Below are 22,430 nucleotides of genomic sequence, written 5' to 3' on the forward strand. Positions count from 1 at the left end.
ATATAGAGGTGTTGGAACCTTTTGTTAGGTTTTTATTGCTGTCCCGATTTCAGAGATTTCTCGCTCTGGTGAGTGTAAGACAGAACAGGGAGTGAGTGAAAATTTCTCCACTTCCTGTCAATTGGGCAGAGCAGTAAATGAGGAGAAATCTCTACCACCAGTGGGAACAGGGAACAGATAGAAAAAAAAATAGTAGAGTTAGGTGACGTGAGCTAAAGTTGTGTGATTTGGAAAATTAGCTTGTCATTAGTGTTGTGTCCACAAAAAGGTGATGGATAAATGTAACACCCAAAGAGGATCAGAGCTCTGCAATAAGAATTGACAGAAACTCAGGAGGAGATAGGTTGCCCCATATCAGTTATTAAGGGAGGCTGACCAATGGCTCCCACAAAAAATTTTGTTGACCTATCAAAGCAATTTCAGTGTAATTTAAATCAGATCAGTGCATGGTAAGCTACCTACTGTATACCAGTGTACAGAATTATGTAGGGACTCAAATGAAGTCATAGTCTGTACCAGGGGCAGACTGAGAACTCATGGAGCCCCCCGGGCAATAGGGGATCATGGGGCCCCTGTGTCCTTGCCCAAACTCAAAAAAGCCTATGAAAAAGGTACCAGGGGCATCTCATGGGGCCCCCTACTGACCCCGGGCCCTCGGGCAGTGCCCGAGTTTTCAAATGGTCAGTCCGCCCCGGTCTATAGCCATTCAGGTGTTGGCTCTTGTTGGCCAGAGCCAGTCATGTATAGGTATCAATTGTGCGTCTAGGTAGTAAAACCCAAAGGTGGGGAACATTAGGATAGCCATCCCAGAGTGCAAGTGCCAAGATATTTGAATTTTTCTACTTTAATTTGGGAAGTTGATAAAAATAGATTGCATGAACAAAAAAAAAAGTTGGGAAGTCAGATGGATGTTATGAGTTTCAGGACTTAATGGGAAAAGTAAGGATATAAACACTTCAATTTTATTTTTATTAGAATAATTATTTTTTACATTTAACAAGATTTTAATCCAGTAGTTTATCTTTTTATTTTGTGGAAGTGGTGTCACAGATACAGGTTCTCCAAAGATGTATATGTGAAAAGAATCTGCAGACTATTGTAAATTTTGTGACCTTATGAGTTTAAATCCTTTTGTAGGCATACTGCTATCACGGTCAGACATTGCTGTCCAGTGACAAGTGTGGAGAGGCAATCAGATCCCTGCAGGAAGCTGAGAAGCGTGAGTATTCAGACCTTGTATTCTCCGTATTGGCTCTGTTTGATGGAGTAGTGCACATCCCCTGCATTATAAAATGATTTGCAGTGCTGTGAAAAAAGTATTTGTCCCCTTTGCTGTTTGTTTTTTGACATTACAGCACAGTATAGAAGATCTTCTGGAAATGTGGAGGCAGCAGAGGCCCTAGTCTCAGCCATGCCCCCCTGCAGCACAATGCCTGAAACAGGTGTTTCTTTAGCCTCTGCTTTTGGCCATCCCCACTCCTGTATGTCCGTCTTCCTTCAGCCTTTGCTTCCAGAGCCCTAAATCTTTTCTTTTTTCTTTAAAGTTTATTGAAACCAGAACCAAAAATGTAATATATCACATCTTACCAGTCCTTAAATGAGGCATCTGCATTTGTTTTAATTTTCGAGGCTGAGAACATTTTCAGCAAGTACAGAAAATACGTGTTGATCTTGCTAAAAATGTGATGTTCTTGTCATTTCCTGTGATCTGAAAAGAAAGGACAAACATCCTTATCTTTATTGCGTAAACTACTTATCCCATCAGTCCCCATAGAGTTGAGATCCAGCCTGTGTGACAGCCATGGCTTCTTTCATAGATACTGTGACGAACCGTCCCTTTGTGATAACATTTTGCCCTTTCTGTTTGTTTTCTCCCCTTTGTAAAGCTTTATATGTTTAGCAGCTGTTATGTAGACAGGCATTCTACACTGTTTGTTTAGGGTAATGTGAACTTGTAGTCTTTCCTTTCTATAGAGTTCATACTGTATTGTTGGTTGTAGGGTTTTGTTGTGGGTGGGGTAAAACTGTATATACTGAGCTGTGATCAATAAAGAGTCATTCATTTCACCCTACAACAAGTTTAGACTCGTGGTTTGGGATATCAGGGAAAGATTGGTTTTGAGCTCTAATACCTGCCTTGACAAAGCGCTGGAAGACTTGCAGGACAAGGGGACCATTGGCTGAGACTCATCGTTCCGCAGGAGGAAGCCCGGGCGGAACCGTTCCGCCACAGATGCCATGGAGGAGAGGGTGTAGACACAAAGAGATAGGAAATGTATTACCAATAGAAAACATATACACAGGACTTTTTAAGCAGCTTTTATTGTTTAGAATAGCTTGCAGTGCAGGGACAGACTTAGGGAATGTTTTTTAAACACACTAATATACAATATAGTACTCAAGGCTTAAGATCCTTATCCATGTCTTAGGACAGACTGTGTGCATATCTAGTGTACAACTGGTATTGAGATCTACCAGCACAGCAAAGACTGGGTAAATTATGGTAAACATAACTTTTCTGCCCTCTCCTTAACCTCTTCACGCCGGCCGAACGCAAATGTGCGGCCTCCTATGTGGTGAGAGCGCGCGCCCTGCATGCTCCCAGCACACATGTCCAATACTCACGTAAAGGTCTCGTTCTCCTCTTTCGACCGGGATCTTTCCCGATCATGTGACCACCGTGATGGCGCGTCACGGTGGTCACATAACCCTAAATCCCGCTTCCCAGCTTCTGAAACGCTTAAAGGGCCGGGAGGCAACGGCGTGAAGGGGTTACAAGGATAAGCTCACTTAAAAAATGCGCTTTTTTTTTTAGGGGAAAAAGTATGCATCTATAATAAATATATATATATATATATATATATATATATATATATATATATATATATATATATATATATATTTTTTTTTTTTTTTTCTTTTTTAAAGCCTGTAAAGCAATGCACTGGGGATCAACAGATCGCGCGCACAGTGTCAGGCTCCTGCAGGCCTTCTGTGTAGCTGTCCGCTTGTACCTTTTGATACGAGCAGACAGTTACTTCAGTCAAGGAAGAATCCATGAACTTTAAAGATGCTCACCAGCACAATGGTAGTTCATTGAGAACTACAAGCTGTCAGCTGCAAAGGCTGTCAGTACTGATTGACAAAAATCTGTAAATGAATGATGTGGTCATGTGGGCGGTGCACTGCACGGCTATGCTCATTTCAAAATGTTGCTGTGGGTACGGGCAGAAGATCCCCGACCCACTGTCACATTGAGGATGGGGATCGGGAGGAGGGCTGTAGAAGAGGGAACATGTTTCATGTTCCCTCCTAAAAACAGGTGGAACATGTAACATGTTCCTAGAGGTGAACTTATCTTTTAACATTTCATAGAATAGGGAAGTTGAGTAAGATTTTGTAAGCAAGTAAAAAGGTAAGCAGCAATTTTTAAATATTTAAGCTATGTGAATGGAAACGTGTAACAAATACAAAGTGAGGCTCCATGTACACGGTGCGTTTGGAGAACTCTTCTGAACGCTGGAAATTGACAGCAGGAAAACGCAGGTTAAAAAAAAACGTCAGTTTTGCTGCGTTTGCATACCGTGTTTATGCGCGTTTAGCCGCATTTATGAGCTTTTACGTTCAGAAGCGTTTTTTAAAGATAAGCACAGGAGAACCTCCCCAATGCACAGAATGCACTGGAAAATGGTAAATTATTAACTATTTCAGACTGTTTGAGAGAAATAGAGAGAGTAGAAGCAGAGAGAGCAGTATTTGTTGAGATTACCTGTTTTTTTTTTTTTTTTATTGTGTTTGGATGTGTTCCAGCTCAGTTCTGTGCAAAAATTATTGCAGCAGTGTCTAACATATTTTTTTTCATGCGAAACATCAAAGTATGGTGTACCAGGTCCATTTGAGTACTGGGGAAAACGCTTTGCATGCATTTTTCATGATGAAAAAAGGCTCTGGACAGCATCTGGAAATGGAAGAGTTAAAAAAAATTTCCAAACGCTTATAAACGCGGTTAGGCACGTTTTACAAGTGTTTCCAAGCATTTGGCGTTTGAAACGCTGATAAAATCTACTCCTGAATGCAAGTTTGGTGCGAAAAACGACTGTAAACTCAACTGCCTGTAAACGACATAGTGTACATGGACACATAGGAAAACAGGGAAAGTTCAGGGGCTGCTGAAAAAAAAATGCAGAAAAGCTCCTAAACGTGAGTTTATCAGCTGCAGTGTACATGGAGCCTAAGTGTTATCTCAGTTTGGTTGCAAAAGTAGAAATTAAATGAATGGATGCTGCAGTACCGTGACTTACCAGTGAGTGGTAGTCACGCTCTTTCGTTTGGTTTTTAATAGTTTTTCAGGTTCTACTTTGTAGCTTTAAGTTATTTTTTTATTAGAATTAAAAAGAAAAAAAGAAAAACAGCCCTGTCTGTAAGGAAAGTAAATTCACTAAATGAATACTTTCCTGTACTGCAGCCAAGGCTGCAGATCTTACCTGTCTTGAAGACCTACAGTGCTTGAAGAATATTTTGGTAGTGTTAGGAGCCTGTTTTTTTGTTGACCGCTGTACCTCAAGCTGACAACTTTTACATCTCTGCTGATTTCTACAGCAGGGAAGAGCAGGCATCCAACAATTCCAGTAGTGTTTTGGTTGCTGAAGATTCCTTAATAAAATTTTGTTACAGGGGGACTCAGGAAAACAAAATCTACAGTGTTAATGCTAGTAACAGACTGCATCATGTGTCATTTTTTTATTTTGCCCAGAGTTACACTTTATGGTTACAGCTTCTCCTTTAGTTTACTTATGGATACTTTTTTTTTCGTCATTTGCAGTTTACGGTAAAGCAGAAGCTTTGTGTAAGGATTATGGGCAGACAAAGGGCCCTGGAACCACAGCCAAACCCTCCGGACATTTGTTCTTTAGGAAGCTGGGGTCACAGGTGAAGACTACGCTAGAGAAGTGCCAGCGGGAAAATGGATTCATGTGAGTCGCAGCCCCTTTCCTGAAAATTGTATATATGGTCTATAAAGATTGGAAAAATGTGCTTATATATTATCACACACAAATATCTTTTTTTTAATATATGTCATTCTGTTTAGCCAATAAGGGGGTCTATTTATGAAGTTTTGTCGGCTTTCAATGTCATGAGACTCCCCCACTGTCAGAATACACAGATCAGAGCTGCAGCTATTGTCTGCAGCCGCTGATCAAGCAGCTTTTTACTTGAAAGGGCAGTTGAACAGAAGTTGATTGGTAGATCGACTTCTGTTCAACTGCAGTGGCCACACATGGATCAAAATTCAGCCAGTCCCTGCTGAACCAAGTGAATTACAGTCCATCTATGGCCACTTTAGACAGTTGTTTCTGGAATACCGTATTTTTCGCTCCATAAGACGCACTTTTTTCCCCCCAAAAAAGGGGGGAAAATGTCAGTGCGTCTTATGGGGCGAATATGGAGCGGCCGGTCCGGTGTCAGAATACGGGGCCGGCCGCTCAGCTCTGCAGCGGGACCTTATGGAGATGACTGCTGACCTTTGGGGAGGTGGGGTCTTTGTTCTTTGATCTTACCTGTTCCTCTATCCAGCCGCGCGCTGTCTTTCGGCTTCTGTAGGGTGGGCACTGGGCATGACAGCCGGGTGCCAAGTGCGCATGCGCAAGAAGCGGTGCTTTTTGTGAATGGTAAGGCGGTACCTGGGACACATGACAGATCCCAGAAGCCGCTGGACCAATCACAAAGCGCAAGTGCTTCTCGCTCATGCGCACTGGGCACCCGGCTGTCATGCCGAGCGCCATTACAGAAGCCGGGAAGACAGCGCGCGGCTGGATCGAGGAACAGGTAAGATCAAACAAAAACTCTGCGGAAGTAAGAGCGGGTACCTGTTAAATTCAGGTACCCGCTCCCCACCTCCCCAAAGGTCAGCAGTCATCTGTACTGTCTGCAGTCTCTGGTCATCCCTGTGCTGTCCGCAGTCTCTGGTCATCCCTGTGCTGTCCGCAGTCTCTGGTCATCCCTGTGCTGTCCGCAGTCTCTGGTCATCCCTGTGCTGTCCGCAGTCTCTGGTCATCCCTGTGCTGTCCGCAGTCTCTGGTCATCCCCTGTACTGTCTGCAGTCCATTAGTTCAGAATTTTTTTTTTCCTGTTTTCTGCCTCTAAAACCTAGGTGCGTCTTATGGTCAGGTGCGTCTTATGGAGCGAAAAATACGGTATATGTCTTCAGTGGAAGATTTCCTTTCTATTCCTATTCTGGGGACAGCTTAGATTTGTAGACTTTCCAAGACAAGTCCAACAGTTATGACTTGCTACAGAGTCTCATGGTGGTCTTTTTGTACAATTTGCTGATGGTTTGCCCAGTCCTTAAAGGAATATCCCATTTTATTCGCTTTTTGATAAATGCTGAAGCGCTGAATCACATAACAGTCTCATCTGTTGTTGAGATCTCTGCATTGAGCTTATGGGTCTGCATACCTGCTGTGGCCCTTAGGAGCGGTTCCCACCATTCCTTCTTATTTTGTTTTATTTGTTTTGCAATTACTGAGAATATAACAGCAGGAGTTGGAACACATAAAGGTGGGTAGGAATAGACTCAGGAATTCCTAGGTGAACAGGAACAGAACTGGGAATTGTAGCAGAGGAGATCTCACTGTTGGAGTAGCTAAGACATAAAAATGCCAGGGGCACCAGACTCCATCTATAAATAAAATATTATTTCTGGATGGACTGGCCTTTTCATTTGCATTTGTCCTCTGCAATAGTCAAAAATGCTGAAAAGTAGATAGAATGGTAAAAAAAGACTTCCAAAACTACAGTCCCTGAGCCTGCATCTGTAAAATCCAAGTTAGCAACAGCACCTCTCATATGTGTTTCCTCATGGGTTCCCTTTTTATATATTCACAGACATCATTTTGTAAACTGGCTTTTAGCAATGGATGGTCAGCACTGGTAGTTTTCGGCACATGGCTCCTTCTGAAGAGGGTGATGCCCTACCCTAATGCCCTCCTAACACTGTCTGTAAACCTCAGACCAACCTTTGTTACAAACCTAACACTAGCCTTCCCTTTGTCCTCCAAGCCTCCAGCCTTTATTATAACTACCATTCCCTGTAACCCTAACATCTATCTCTGACACAAACTCTTTCTATAACCTTGAGTCTAACCTTCATACTAAATCATTGTGTACGCCTCTCTGTGTCTTGGCCTCCCATATGTAAAGTAACAGACATTGGTACTTGCCTATTGAAGTCGTGTGAAAGGATGAGAGCACAAAGCCTGCAATGATTGGTCCAGACAGAATTTTTTATTTGTCATATTAAAAGAGTTTTTCAAGAGATAACAGCCATCACCTTTCAGGGGGTCATACACAAATCACTCTTCATCAGGGCTTAGATTAATTGTGCAGGAGTAATCTGGACAGATGGGTACTCCTGGATTTCATGATTCTTCATAGACAGAGACAGAGGGGAAGATTTTGTTCAGTTAAGCTTTGACAGTAAAACCTGAAAGCTGATTTTGCACTCTCCAGTTTTAGAGTCTGAAGCACGCTCAGTATGGCTGTCTGGTTCCCAGTCCATCTTTTTGCATTTGGATTGGGGAATGCTCATGTCACTAGACCCCACCCAAACACAGCAGACATCCCTAAGGCTGGCCATACATTATACAATTTTATTGAGAACTTTGCTTTAGATTTACCAAAAACCATATAATATGAGGTCAAATCTATACAACACTTTCAGTGGTATCCAATTGTACTACATAGTTGAAGGTAGATCTAAAGGAAATTGGACAGAAAATTGTATAGTGTATGGCCAGCCTAACTGAGCCTTCCTCGTGGGAAGGGGGGGATTGATCAGCTGAGCCTGATTTCCCCTAGCTTGTTGCTATTCTTGTATTCTGAGAGGCTCAACAGTGGGGGGAGGCAGATTATTATTGTCTACAGACAGCTTTAAGGATAAGGTTGCACATTTATTAGCAAAAACTTTGTTTAATTTAGCAGGTGGAGGGGATTTGTAGTTTGAAGCCTGCCTGCTTGAGTGAATATCATTAGATTTTTTTTTCCCTACCAAAATAAGGATAAAATAAATAAATTGCCGGGAGCAGCCTTTAAAAGCAGGCAAAACTGTTCAAGTTGGCGTTTACTATGGAAAAAAAAGGTGATGTAATAATTCGGGGTTTAACAAATGGGCACTTTTGGCTCTGTGGCTGTTAATTTCTGTATTTATCACTCTTTATAGTTTATTATTTTATACTAACGATATGCCGCTTCCACACAGCTATTTCCAGAAGGTCCCAGCAGAGTTACCGGAAATGGAGCTAAAGGCCAATTATGGCCTGGTGGAACCTGTGCCATTCGAATTCCCTGCAATGAGCCCGCTGTGGACCCCAGAGACACAAGCCGGCTTCGACCTGACCAAAAGGCCAAAAGATGATGGTGTAAGAATTTCTCCTTATGTCTTCCCCAATGTATTTCTCTCCCTGAAGTGTTCTGGTGGACATTGCTATGATTTTATTTTGATTGTGGTATGTCCTACATATTAATGCTCTTAAAGTGTATCTAAACCCAAGAACAAAACATAATTCTGTTTATTGCAGCTTACCAGACTATAGATGTGGTGACTGCACTAGTTATAATTTTTTAGGCCTCATGCACACAGGGCATTTTTGCAACCACTTTTAGGGGTGCCAGGTGTTTTTTTTACAACTTCCAAATGGCCCTCCATGTTATGCGATGTGTCCATGCACACACAGATTTTTAGAAGCTTTTAGTTGCAGTAGCGTTTACCAGCAGGAAATAAAAACTCAGGGCCAGTGCGTCCAGGAGCAGCACCATTTTGGTAGAAAAACCTCTTGACATGTGTAAACACATCTACATGCATGTTAATGCTAGATGCATTTAGCGCTTCAGCATTCATTCATTTCAGTGGCCAGAATAAATTATTATTCTGGCCAATTAAATGAATTAACACTCAATTACTTGACGCCTGTAAATGCGCCTAAACGCCTGTAAAAGCATTAAACACTTTGACAAGCTGCCAAGAGGGGGAGCGTTTTTGAAACGTCCTGTGTGCGTGAGGCCTTGGGCTTTTTGTATTTTCATCTGGTGAACCTGCCAGTAATATACATCCAGTCTGAAGATGACAACACTCACTCACTGATACCAAAGTCACTATTATGTATTTAAGTGACCCAACTCCTACACATTCTTATTGGTCTATCACTACGACTTGTCAACTAGCCACTAGTAATGTTCAGGTGGAAGGATGGGGCAGGCAAGCTTTGACACAAGAAGAACTGAAGCTTTGAAAATCAAAACACCTGCGATTTGGCAGTAGTGGCAGTAACTTGCAGTCTGTTGAATGTATGTCCCTCTTGGTAGTTGCACCTTTTTTCAGCAGTTTAATTTTTAATTTTTTTTTTAGGTTGCTTAAAATGTGATGTTCTTAGATGCTGTACTGACATTCAGTATTTTTTTTTTATTATTTTTCCAGGCTAAACCCAAGAAAGAAGAGGAGGTAAAGCCAATCAAGGAGCCTGACATAAAACCACAGAAGGACAGTGGATGTCAGATCTCCTAACCCCGCAGACAGCACTCCGCAGCTCCCTCCGCTCCCATTCCCTGGATCTAGAAGGACTCTGCTACACTCTTTTAGATACAGACAAGGGATTACCCTAACACACCCCATCTCCAGACCTAGGATTTCCCTTCTGATCTCCTTTCTCTTGATTGGTCTACAAAGCATAACCCTGTTTTAACCTCACTGTACAGCAAAGTTATGTAGAACAGTCTTGAGCTTATTTATCTAAGTGTGTAACAAAAGAGAGAGAAACAGCTTGATCAGTTTATAACTAGCAAAGAAGGTGCGTGTGGGAGGGGCACTTCATTACAAGTTCACAGAAATGGCCCCCCAACAAAAGGGTATTAATTTACCACCCATTTCTAAAGTTCCTATAGAAGAGAGACGATCACAGTCACGTGCATCTGCAGGTACATGTAAAACCCATGCTGTCAAGGTGCCTCTGAAAGTGTATTTTTTTTCTTCCTTAGAGCCATACAATTAAAGCCATCTCCACTTTTCTCTTATTTTTACTACATACCGTTTTAGGTAATTTTAGAGCTATCTTTGCACACCCTGGACAATCTCTGAACCCAGGATTAGAGTTGGGACCTGGACGGTCCCTGAACCCAGGATAGAGCTATCTTTGCACACCCTGGACGGTCCCTGAACCCAGGATTTGAGCTGTAGGAAAACACTGGCATGTCTGCGTGGAAGGATTTCCCAGACCCCCTTCCCAGTGCTATGCTATGGAGTAGAAAGAGTGGTAAGGCAGAGGGCCTGTGTAGGCAGACAGACAGACACATACATACATATTGTCTTGTCTTTATGAGTTGTGACAGATGATGATATTTGCCAGTATACATTTTGTTGTGGGTAAGGGAAGTACACCTAGGAGTTGGGTGCATGACTTCAGGGGGTCCTGGGGTACACAGATTTGTAGATACTAGAGGCTGGTCATGTCACCCTAGGATTCAGCCAGATGCTGTTTAGCATATGTGACAGAGTAGTGGAAGGTATGAGCAATCATGATTGGCTTTCTTTTTAGGAGAAAAAGATAGTGATGGGACAACATACATTACCCTGTTTTGTTTACAGCTGACAAAGGTGTCTAAGGGTTTCGTACAGACATTAAATCACCCAGCAGTGTCTGATTTGGGTAGTTGTAAGGTCGAATGTAGAAACTGTTGCACAACATGGCATTACTAGGTGATACCAGTCACCACAAAGTGTCTGAAATTACCATTGGCTTGATAAAAGTCTGCTTTACGAGGCCCCAGTAACCTGTACACCATTACTGAGTTTGCAGATCTTGGTTCATCCCACAATACAATACACACTGGACTTAAGCGTTACATAATAAAAAAAACTGTAGTATGTGTATGTATGCATGTGAGATAGGGATCTTAGATTGTAAGCTCCTCGAGGGCAGGGACTTATGTGAATGTGCAAAAATGTTTAAATTTTATATATATATATATATATATATATATATATATATATATATATATATTGCTGCATAAATTGTTGATGCTATATAAATAATACTCTGTATTTGTGGGGTACCGGAGTATTGGAGCAGCATTTTGGCAAATGTATCGTATGTTCTACCATCTTCTAGTGCCTGTTCTTGCCTATTAACCTCAGTCTCCACAAGATATTCCAGTAATGGGCTACATTTAATGTCTACCATAAAAACAAGTCCTCTGATCATACTCTGATTACGGACTTGGAACAAGTCATAACTTCCAATCTGCATACTTGTTCTGAGTCCGTGAATCAAGGTATTAAAGCTAGGGGTTCAGAATCACATCACAGTTAGTATTTTTAAAAGGAGAGGTCAGCAAAAGCAATCTATTTTTTTTAACATAAGTTTATTGAATGAATACGTAGACACTTACAAATGTCTGCTCACTAACAGTGTAGCTAAATAGCAGTGACGAATTGAAATCAAAGTGACCATAAACCTACATTTTAATTTCCCCTGTGCGTCGTTTAGTAATAATAATAATAAGAGAAATGTTTATGTAAGAGAATTATATAAGAAATGTATAACAAAATAAAATGTTATGGGACTTCTAATAATATTTATGTCCGTGTATTGACTTGCAGAGCTCATTGTCATAAGGTATACTTTTACTACTGCTTGTTCAGTGCACTTACTCTTCTTTTTTTTTTTCTTTTTTTCTTCCTTTATTTCTATCTCTCGTTGGTGATGTTTGGTTGTGATCATCGCATGATAAGTTGTGTGTGCCCTAGTGGGAAAGATGAATGTAAGAACTTTTAAAAATAGAAGAATAATATAATACCCTCCTCCATATTATGTGCTTATACACTTCTGTTACAAGTATGTGGTTTCCTTATTTTGTATGAATGCTACAGCTGATGGGGGGCACAGTCTCTGATGGGGGTGCTGCTTATGATGGAGTGCGGCTTTGAATGAGTGCAGAGCAGTTAAACACAGCACTTTAATTATGCCTTCTCTACTTTCACAGGTAACTGCATTTATCTGCTACCTCCACTCTTAACCAGACAAACGCATTGACTCCTGCTGTTCTTCTCTGGGTAACTGCATTTATCTGCTACCTCCACTCTTAACCAGACAAACGCATTGACTCCTGCTGTTCTTCTCTGGGTAACTGCATTTATCTGCTACCTCCACTCTTAACCAGACAAACGCATTGACTCCTGCTGTTCTTCTCTGGGTAACTGCATTTATCTGCTACCTCCACTCTTAACCAGACAAACGCATTGACTCCTGTTAAATTCTCACCAAATGTTGTAATTATATCTGTTTATCTGTTGACTTGTCCTCACCTCTAGGCGCACTCAGGTTTATGACTGTGGCCTGGTTCCTAAGAATCATCCCCCCCTATTCATGTGAGCCTTATCAGCTTCTAATTGGGGCGGAGTTGAATGCTCATTTGAGCATCTCCCTATAAATTTAGTTCAGCTCATGGGGGAGATCTCTGATGGGGGGCACAGTCTCTGATGGGGGTGCTGCTTATGATGGAGTGCGGCTTTGAATGAGTGCAGAGCAGTTAAACACAGCAGTTGAACTTAAGCAGCAGGAAGACACATCAACAGCAAGAAACTCTACTGCATGCTGGACAGACTGCAAGGAAACACCCTGGGAAACATCTCTTACATACCTGAGTCCCACTCCGTGTACCTTTTTATATAATACACCCCTCTTCTGCTCTTCATATTACTATCCTCTGTTCACAAATCTCATTTCTTTACCCCTCTGCTCCACCCCAAAACTTGTACATCTCCCCCTCATTGCTATCATCTCCCTACTATTGCTTTCATCACCTCCCCAAAATGCCTCTTCCACTCCTCCTTCTCATTTTCCTCTCCTCTGTTCCCAAAATCCATTCACTATATCCCTCTGCTCCTCCCAAACATTTGTATATTGTGCCCTCACTGCTTCCCTCACCCCTCTATGGCACCCACCACCTCCTCCTATTACTCCACTCTCCAACTGACCCCAACACCTCCACTAGTAGTTTCTCACGCTCCTGCACATCCCGCTCCCATGCCACCTTTCTCACCCTTCTCCTCCTCATAACCGCGGGGGACATCTCCCCGAATCCTGGCCCTCCACCACCCGCACAAAACCCTCCCGCCTCCACGTCCTGCCGCAACCCCCGCAACTTAGTATCTGTCCCCCTGCTCCCTAAAATCTCTCCCCCGGTTCCATGTGCACTCCTGAACGCCCGATCGGTGTGCAACAAGCTTACCGCCATCCACGACCTCTTTGTTTCCCGCTCCCTCAACCTCCTGGCGATTACGGAAACCTGGATCCAGCCCACTGACTCTACCTCCCCTGCTGCACTCTCCTACGGCGGTCTCACCTGGACCCACTCACCCAGGCCCAACGGTCGTAAAGGTGGTGGGGTTGGCCTGCTCCTGTCACCGCTGAGCACCTTCCGAGTCCTCTTAAACCCCCCCTCCCTATCCTTCTCCTCCTTCGAGGCCCACTGCGTCCAACTATTCTCCCCAACCCTCCTGAAGATTGCTGTGATATACCGGCCTCCTGGATCCATACCCCGCTTCCTGGAAGACTTCTCCTCCTGGCTACCCTTCTTCCTCTCCTCTGAGCTACCCACTATCATCCTTGGGGATTTCAACATCCCTGTCAACCTCGACAACCCATCTCCTCCACTTAACCTCCTCCTTTGCACTTGCACAGTGCATACAATCCACCACCCACTCCGACGGGAATATCCTTGATCTTGTCTTCTCCAACCGCTGCGCTCCCCACAACCTCACTAACACCCCCTTCCCTCTCTCTGACCACAACCTGATTACTTTCTCTATCTCCTCTTCCTCCAACGCCTACCCTTCCAAATGTCACACTACTACTAGCCGTAACCTCCGCAACCTTAACCCTGCCTCCCTCCACTCCGCAGTTGATCAACTCCATGACCGCATCCTCCCCCTGTCCTGCCCCGACTTGGCTATGACCGCCTACAACAATGCGCTGTCAACCGCCCTTGACTCACTAGCGCCTTTAACCACACGCAACATCAGACCCCGACCGCTCCAGCCCTGGCAGACTGATCACACCAAAACCCTCAAACAACACAGTCGTGCCCTGGAGCGCCTATGGCGCAAAACCAAATCCCAACAAGCCTTCACCCGATACAAATCTGCCTTCCACACCTACACCTCCTCCCTCCATACTGCCAAACAAGCCTACTTCCTGACCCTCATCAAGGCCCTCTCCTCCAATCCTCGCCGACTCTTCTCCACCTTCAACTCTCTACTCTCGCCACCCCCACCTCCACCCAGCACCTCACTCACTGCCCTTGAGATTGCCAATCACTTCAAAAACAAGATTGACACAATTCGCAAGGACATTGCCGCAACTCACACGCCTTCTCAACCCGTCCCCTCTCACACAGCTACCCCCTCATCCCCCCTCCCCCTCGACATAACCCACAGGGACTTCGTCGCTGCTCAAACTCCCTCCAACCCCCTTCCCCCTCACTCAGCTACCCCCTCTACACCCCTCTCCCACGGCCCCACCACTGCTCTGACCTCCTCTCCCACCCCACCCTACATTCCTCATACTGAAGCTCCCCCAACACTCCGCACCTTTGACCTTACTACCATCGAAGAAGTCTCCAAGATCCTCTCTGATGCCCGCCTCACCACCTGCCCCCTTGACCCTATCCCCACACAACTCCTACAACCTCCCTCCCCCTCCATCCTATGCTCCCTCACCCACATCTTCAATCTCTCCCTCTCCTCCGGCACTTTCCCTTCCCCTCTGAAACATGCACACATCACCCCCATACTTAAAAAGCCCTCCCTGGACCCCAATGACCCGAACAACCTCAGACCCATCTCCCTGCTCCCATTTACATCTAAACTCCTCGAGCGCCTAGTCTACGCCCGCCTATGCTCTCACCTCAACGACAACAACCTCCTCGATCCCCTACAGTCCGGCTTCCGTCCCCTACACTCCACCGAAACTGCCTTACTCAAACTCTCCAACGACCTGCTAACCGCCAAAGCTAATGGCCACTATTCAGTGCTCCTACTCCTTGACCTCTCTGCGGCCTTTGACACAGTCGACCACCCCCTCCTCCTCAAAAAACTACACTCCCTCGGCCTCAGAGATTCTGCTCTCTCCTGGCTCTCATCCTACCTGTCACAACGCTCTTTCAGCGTTACCTATAATGCCACCACCTCCCTCTCACTCCCCCTCTCTGTTGGGGTCCCTCAAGGCTCTGTCCTCGGGCCCCTTCTCTTCTCCATCTACACCTCCTCCCTTGGCCAACTCATACACTCTCACGGCTTCAACTACCACCTCTATGCCGACGACACACAAATCTATCTCTCAACCCCCCACCTCACCCCCTCGGTCTCCGCCCGAATCACACACCTGTTGAGCGACATATCAGACTGGATGTCGCTCCACTTCCTTAAACTGAACCTCTCCAAAACCGAGTTTCTTGTCTTCCCTCCAGCCCGGACACCACCCCCCATTGACTTCTCCATCATGTCCAACAACGCCACCATCAAACCCGCCCCGCAGGCCAGAGTACTTGGTGTCATTTTGGACTCCAACCTATCCTTCCAGCCCCAAGTCCACTCTTTAACAAACTTGTGCAGACTCCACCTCCGCAACATCGCCAAAATCCGCACGTTCCTAACTCCAGAAACCACTAAACAGCTCATCCACTCCCTCATCATATCGCGACTCGTCTACTGCAACTCCCTCCTCACTGGCCTGCCTCGCCGCTGGCTATCCCCGCTTCAGTCCATCCTGAATACGGCTGCCAGACTCATTCACCTTTCCAACCGCTCCGTTTCCGCCACCCCCCTCTGCCAATCCCTCCACTGGCTTCCGATTGCGCAACGGATCAAATTCAAAATCCTAACGCTGACGTACAAAGCTGTCCACCATACTGCCCCGAACTACATCACTGACCTAATATCCAAGTACCGCCCAGCACGCACACTCCGCTCCTCACAAGACCTCCTTCTCTCCAGTTCCCTGGTCTCCTCCTCCCATGCCCGCCTCCAGGACTTCTCCAGGGTGTCACCCATCCTCTGGAACTCCCTGCCCCAACCCATCAGATTATCACCTACTCTCCTCTCCTTTAGGCGCACCCTGAAAACCCATCTCTTCAGGGAAGCCTACCCCGCCCCCTGTTAACTTGCCGACCTCCTCCACTCTTCCTACCACTCCATCCCCCACAGCTATCTCCTCCTGTGCCACCATCCCCTCCCTCCTAGATTGTAAGCTTGAAAGAGCAGGGCCCTCGATCCCCTCATGTTTTGCATTGTATTGGTATTGTTCTGTCACATGTTCTGTCCCCCTTTGTAATGTACAGCGCTGAGCGAACTATTGGCGCTTTATAAATACTGTATAATAATAAAAATAATAATAATAATTTTAGATACTTGTGTGTTTCCAGCCTCATGACATCAGTTTGGAAGAGGCCCTTTTCTGTTTCAGTATGACTGTGCCCCTGTACACAAAGTCAACATCATAAAGACATTATTGAGGTGTGGAGGAACTCAAGTGGCCTACACAGAGCACAGTGAATACCTTTGGGATGAACTGGGATGCAAATCGTGAACCAGGTCTCACAAAAGCTCTTTTGGCTGAATGGACACAAATTTCCACAGACACAATCCAAAATCTTGTGGAAAACCTGCTCACAAGAGTTGAGGCTGTCAGCGACAAAAGGGGAAGCTCCATATCAATTCCCATAGCTTTGGAATGAAATGTCCAACAAGCTCATGTAGGTCTGATGGTCAGGTATCCAATGTTGTTAACTTAGTTGTTAACTCTTACAAAGCATTATCTGCAAAAGATGATAGTGAAAACTACCTCTCCTGCTGAATGTTGCTCTGATTCTGAGAAATCATCTTTAGTCTGCTGGGAAACAGGCATATACGGAAATGTCTGTCTCCTTGGCCATCTGCAGAGCTCAGTGGATCCTCCTGCTGACTTCCATATCATTACTGTGAACCAGTAAGCTTACTGTCTTAGCATGCACACACCAAGCTTCCCTAGGGGCCTAGTTCTGTTTTCTCCCACCTCCTAAGGAATCATTCACACAGGCCTAAAAAACACAGCATAGAACTTTGTACACATCTAAATACAGCACTATAAGAATCAATTGGGCCCTACACACAGTTGTGTCTACAAATGCAAATGTATACTGTTTTTAGCAGTGTGCAAAAACGTAGGAAACGGCTGCCACTGAGGCTGTACATATCTGCAGATTTCAGAGGTGTAAACGTGTGCATGCATAGTCAGCAGAAGACACTATGGGGTTTATTTACTAAAGCTGGAGAGTCCAAAATCAGACTCCATTCTGCATAGAAACCAATCAGCTTCCAGGTTTCATTGCCAAAGCTTCATTGAACAAGCTGAGGTTAGAAGCTGATTGGTTTCTATGCAGAAGGGAGTCTGATTTTGGACTCTCCAGCTTTAGTAAATAAACCCCTATGTGTCTATGCATGAGTACTTTAGGTACTTTTTTTTATTCAGGATCTTCTGCTAGTTTTGCCAACAGGAACCTGCCTTATGTGCAGAAAATATACATTTGGCTGTATAAATGAAGCCTAAGAAATATTACCCTTTCACTGTGATGAATGACCTCACTGGCTATTAGTGAGCCTTAGGAAGTGGGAGAAACTGCTCCAGACTCGGGGGAAATCTGGATCAGTATTTGCATACCAGAGTGCCGTGGGATTTATGGCGCCAGAGGTCCTGAGTAGGGAGGACTGAGCAGATGAACAGGCACTGGAAGTGCCTTTTTATATGGAATCAGTGCCTCATTAAGTACTTTTTCTTTCAACTTCAATTTTGTTTTCATTTAATTTTACATGGTGGCTTTATACACTGTGTGCAGAATTATTAGGAGTCAGGATAGCTCACATAACAAAAACCCAATAGCGTACATTCACAGTACAGTCCTTTATTACCTGATTGGCTCATACGGTTCATCACAAATGTAAAACCCTCTCCGCTGCAGCTGAATAATGTCACCCTTTTTCAGATTCTTTAGGCAAGGGTCTCCCAACATTCCCTCTTCTTGCTGCAAAATAACAGAATTAAAAGCTACAAAATACTTATCCAGTACACGTGCATTTAAATCAACACACACGTTGTTAAGTCAGTACACTGTGTGCACAATTATTAGGCAAGTGAGTATTTTTTGACCTAATAATAATTTTTATGCATTTTGTCCCAAGTCCAAGCTGTATAAACTTGAATGCTTATTGGATTTAAGCATATCAGGTGATGTATATTTGTGTAATGGGGGAGGGTGTGGCCTAAGGGCATCAACTCCCTATATCAAGGTGTGCATAATTATTAGGCAACTTCTTTTAGGGCTAGTTCACACTAGATGCAGTTCAGTGCGCTTTTTTTCTGCATAAAAATGCATGCACAGTGTTTTCCATGTGTTTCAATGGCCCTAGTTCACAGCAGTGCAGTCAGTTCCAGTTTCCAGTGCAGAAAAAAAAATAGAACATGCTGTATTTTTCTGCACAGAACCATACTGGAACATAGCAAAATGCCCTGGAACTGTGTGTGGTGTGAACTGTAAGCAAAAACATATCTAAAATGCATCCTGAGTGTGTTTTTGTAGTGTGAACTGGCCCTTACTCAGGCGAAATGGGCCAAAAAAGAGATTTAACTGACCCTGAAAAGTCAAAAATTGTCAAAAGTCTTTCAGAGAGATGCAGCACTGTTGAATTTGCTAAGATATTGGGGCGTAATCACAGAATCACCAAATGTTTTGTTGCAAATAGTCAGCAGGGTTGCAAGAAATGTTTTGAGAAAAAAAGATGCAAATTAACTGCCAAAGATTTGAGAAGAATCAAATGTGCAGCGCAAGGTGTTCAGTGTTCAGAGACATGGCCAAGGTAAGGAAGGCTGAAATCCGATCACCACCGAACAAGACACATAAGATGCAACGTCTAGACTGGGCACAAAATATCTGAAGACCAGTTTTTCAAAGGTTTTATGGACTGATGAGAGGGATTCTTGATGGGCCCATGGCTGGAATAGTAACTGGCACAAAGCTCCACTTCGACCCAGACACCAGCAAGGTGGAGGTGGGGTACTGGTATGGGCTGGTATTAAAGATTATTATACAGTATTTATATAGCGCCAACAGTTCGCTCAGCGCTGTACATTACAATGGGAGACAGTACACGAGACAGTACAATAACAATACAATGCGATACACGAGGGGTTCGAGGGCCCTGCTCCTTGGAGCTTACAATCTAGGAGGGAGGGGATAGTGGTACAGGAGGAATATCTGTGGGGGATGGAGTGGTAGGAAGAGTGGAGGAGATCGGCAATTAGCAGAGGGCGGGGTAGGCTTCCCTGAAGAGGTGGGTGTTCAGGGTGCGCCTAAAGGAGAGGAGAGTAGGTGATAGTCTGATGGGTTGGGGTAGGGAGTTCCATAGGATGGGTGATGCCCTGGAGAAGCCCTGGAGGCGGGCATGGGAGGAAGAGACCAGGGAACTAGAGAGAAGGAGGTCTTGTGAGGAGCGGAGAGTGTGTTTTGGGTGGTAGATGGATATCAGGTCGGTGATGTAGTTTGGGGCAGAGTTATGGACAGCTTTGTACGTCAGTGTTAGCATTTTGAATTTGATCCGTTGGGTAATCGGAAGCCAGTGGAGGGATTGGCAGAGGGGGGTGGCGGAAATGGAGCGGTTGGCAAGGTGGATGAGTCTGGCTGCCGTATTCAGGATCGACTGAAGCGGGGATAGCCTGTGGTGAGGCAGGCCAGTGAGGAGGGAGTTGCAGTAATCGAGTCGTGATATGATGAGGGAGTAGATGAGTTGCTTAGTAGTTTCCGGGATTAGCAATGGGCATATTTTGGAGATGAGGTGGAGTCTGTATGAGTTTGTTAGCGATTGGTCTTGGGGCTGGAAGGACAGATTGGAGTCTAGAATGACACCAAGTACTCTGGCTTGCGGGGTGGGACTGATGGTGGCATTGTTGGTCGTGATGGAGAAGTCGGGGGGGGGTGCACGGGCTGGGGGGAAAACTAGGAGCTCGGTTTTGGACAGGTTCAGTTTAAGGAAGTGGAGCGACATCCAATCTATGTCGTTCAGTAGGCTAGTGATTCGGGCAGAGACTGAGGGGGTGAGGCGAGGGGTGGAGAGATAATTTGCGTGTCGTCGGCATAGTGGTGGTAGTTGAAGCCATGAGAGTGTATCAGTTGGCCAAGGGAGGAGGTGTAGATGGAGAAGAGAAGGGGCCCGAGGACAGAGCCTTGAGGGACCCCAACAGAAAGGGGGAGTGAGGGGGAGGTGGTAGCATTATAGGTAACGCTGAAGGAGCGTTGTGATAGGTAGGACGAGAACCAGGAGAGAGCAGAGTCTCTGAGGCCAAGGGAGTGCAGTTTTTTGAGGAGGAGGGGTTGGTCAACTGTGTCGAAAGCGGTCAAGGAGTAGGAGCACTGAATAGTGGCTTGTAGCTTTGGCGGTTAGCAGGTCGCTGGTGAGTTTGAGTAAGGTAGTTTCGTTGGAGTGTAGGGGACGAAAGCCGGACTGTAGGGGGTCGAGGAGGTTGTTGTCATTGAGGTGGGAGCTTAGGTGATTATAGACTAAGCGCTCAAGGAGTTTGGATGTAAATGACAGCAGGGAGATGGGTCTAAGGTTGTTCAGGTCGGTGGGGTCCAGGGAAGGCTTTTTAAGTATGGGAGTGATGTGCGTGTGCTGCAGAGGGGAGGGGAATGCGCCAGTAGAGAGGGAGAGATTAAAGATGTGGGTGAGGGAGCGTAGGATGGAGGAGGAGGGAGATCGTAGGAGTTGTGAGGAGACAGGGTCGAAGGGGCAGGTGGTGAGGCGAGCTTCAGAGAAGACCTTAGTGACCTCCTCAGTGGTAGTAAGATGAGCTAGTTGGACCTTTTTGGGTTGAAGATGGACTCAAATCAACTCTTAAACCTACTGCCAGTTTTTAGAAGACACTTTCTTCAAGCAGTGGTACAGGAAAAAGTCTGCATTTTTCAAGAAGATTGTGATATTTATGCAGGACAATGCTCCATCGCATGCACTGAAGTACTCCACTGCGTGGCTACCTAGTAAAGGCCTTAAAGATTAAATAAAAATTTTATGGCCCCCTTCTTCACCTGTCCTAAACTCTATTGAGAACTTGTGGGTCCTTCTTAAACGAGAGATTTACAGTGAAGGAAAACAGTACACTTCTCCGGACAGTGTCTGGGAGGCTGTGGTTGCTGCTGCATAAACAGATCAAGAAACTGACAGACTCCATGAAAGAAAGGCTTATGACTTATTGAAAAGAAGAGTGGCTATATTGGTCACTTTTTTTTTTTAAGTGTCAGAAATGTTTATTGTAAATTTTGATTTGTTTATTATTCTTACTTTAACAGATGAAAATAAACAAGTGAGATGGGAAAATTGTAATTTTTCATTTAGTTGCATAATATTTGTGCACACTAATAGTTGTCCAATCATTTTGCACATATAGATATTCTTCTAAGAAAGTCAAAACCTCACTTTTACTTTCTTAAATATTTAAGTTTGAGGTTTATTAACATTTTGGATTGATTGAGAACACTGTAGTTGTTCAATAATGAAATTAATCTTCAAAAATACAACTTGCCTAATAATTGTGCACACAGTTTATTTTTTGATCCTGGCTTGGCTTTAACATTTTTGAGTACTGGGCTATTCAGAGATTTTGTACAGAGCAGAGACAATAGTTTGATGCTGTACATTGAGGTTTTTTAATTTTTTGGATGTTCTCTGTGAAAACAAGGCATTTCTGTATTGTGCAGATAAACGTGGGGTTCAAAGACAGGCAAATGCCTCACCACCATTGTTCTGTGTAAGAAATCTGCCTGTCAGCTTAAACATGCATGGCCACATTTAACTGTAGTCCTCATATCTTAGATTGTAAATAAATTTGTATAATATATCTTGCAGGTACACTCAAAAAAATCTTTCAGAGAATCCTCAATGGTGGTGTTGGTTTGCTTTAACCATGTTGTAAAGTTTGCAAGAGCACAGTCATATTTGAATGGGTTGAAAGCTATACTGAGTTTTTCAGAGTGGAAAAAGGCCTTTGGGTTGGATGAAAGTAGTTTTGGTACCTTAAAATATCTAGAGTCACCACACCTGGGGGAAAAAAATCAGGTGTTAGATGTCTTAGAAAATTGGATGACAAGTTAAGAACTTGCAAAAAGGTTATTCTCTTAAAAATTCCATCTGTAAGTAACCGAAGGTGGTTGTCTGAAAGACACAAACAATGAAGAAAGGAAAGATTATAAAATACATCAAGGCATTTCCCATTTTCCCACATTATTTGTAACATATTGTTTGACAGATCTGGGTAGAAGAGGGAATTGTTCTGTGGAATGCTGAAAAGAGGCGTACA

At 44.3% G+C, this 22,430-nt stretch overlaps 1 protein-coding gene across 1 annotated transcript in view; it reads left to right on the top strand.

Annotated features, from left to right (window-relative positions):
* BROX (BRO1 domain and CAAX motif containing) overlaps positions 1–11,623 on the top strand; it is a 53,193-nt gene extending 41,570 nt beyond the window's left edge. Inside the window, exons 10-13 of the mRNA XM_089685053.1 lie at positions 1,138–1,219; positions 4,823–4,973; positions 8,258–8,417; positions 9,473–11,623. Coding sequence (XP_089541179.1) covers positions 1,138–1,219; positions 4,823–4,973; positions 8,258–8,417; positions 9,473–9,559 — 480 coding nt within the window. The 3' untranslated portion in view covers positions 9,560–11,623. The remainder of the gene's footprint in view (positions 1–1,137; positions 1,220–4,822; positions 4,974–8,257; positions 8,418–9,472) is intronic.
* Positions 11,624–22,430: the final 10,807 nt, after the last annotated feature.

The sequence above is a fragment of the Staurois parvus genome, unplaced genomic scaffold (genome assembly GCF_062004578.1).
Source record: "Staurois parvus isolate SC_StPar_1 unplaced genomic scaffold, SC_StPar_1.0 ptg000362l, whole genome shotgun sequence".
Taxonomy (NCBI): Eukaryota; Metazoa; Chordata; class Amphibia; order Anura; family Ranidae; genus Staurois; species Staurois parvus.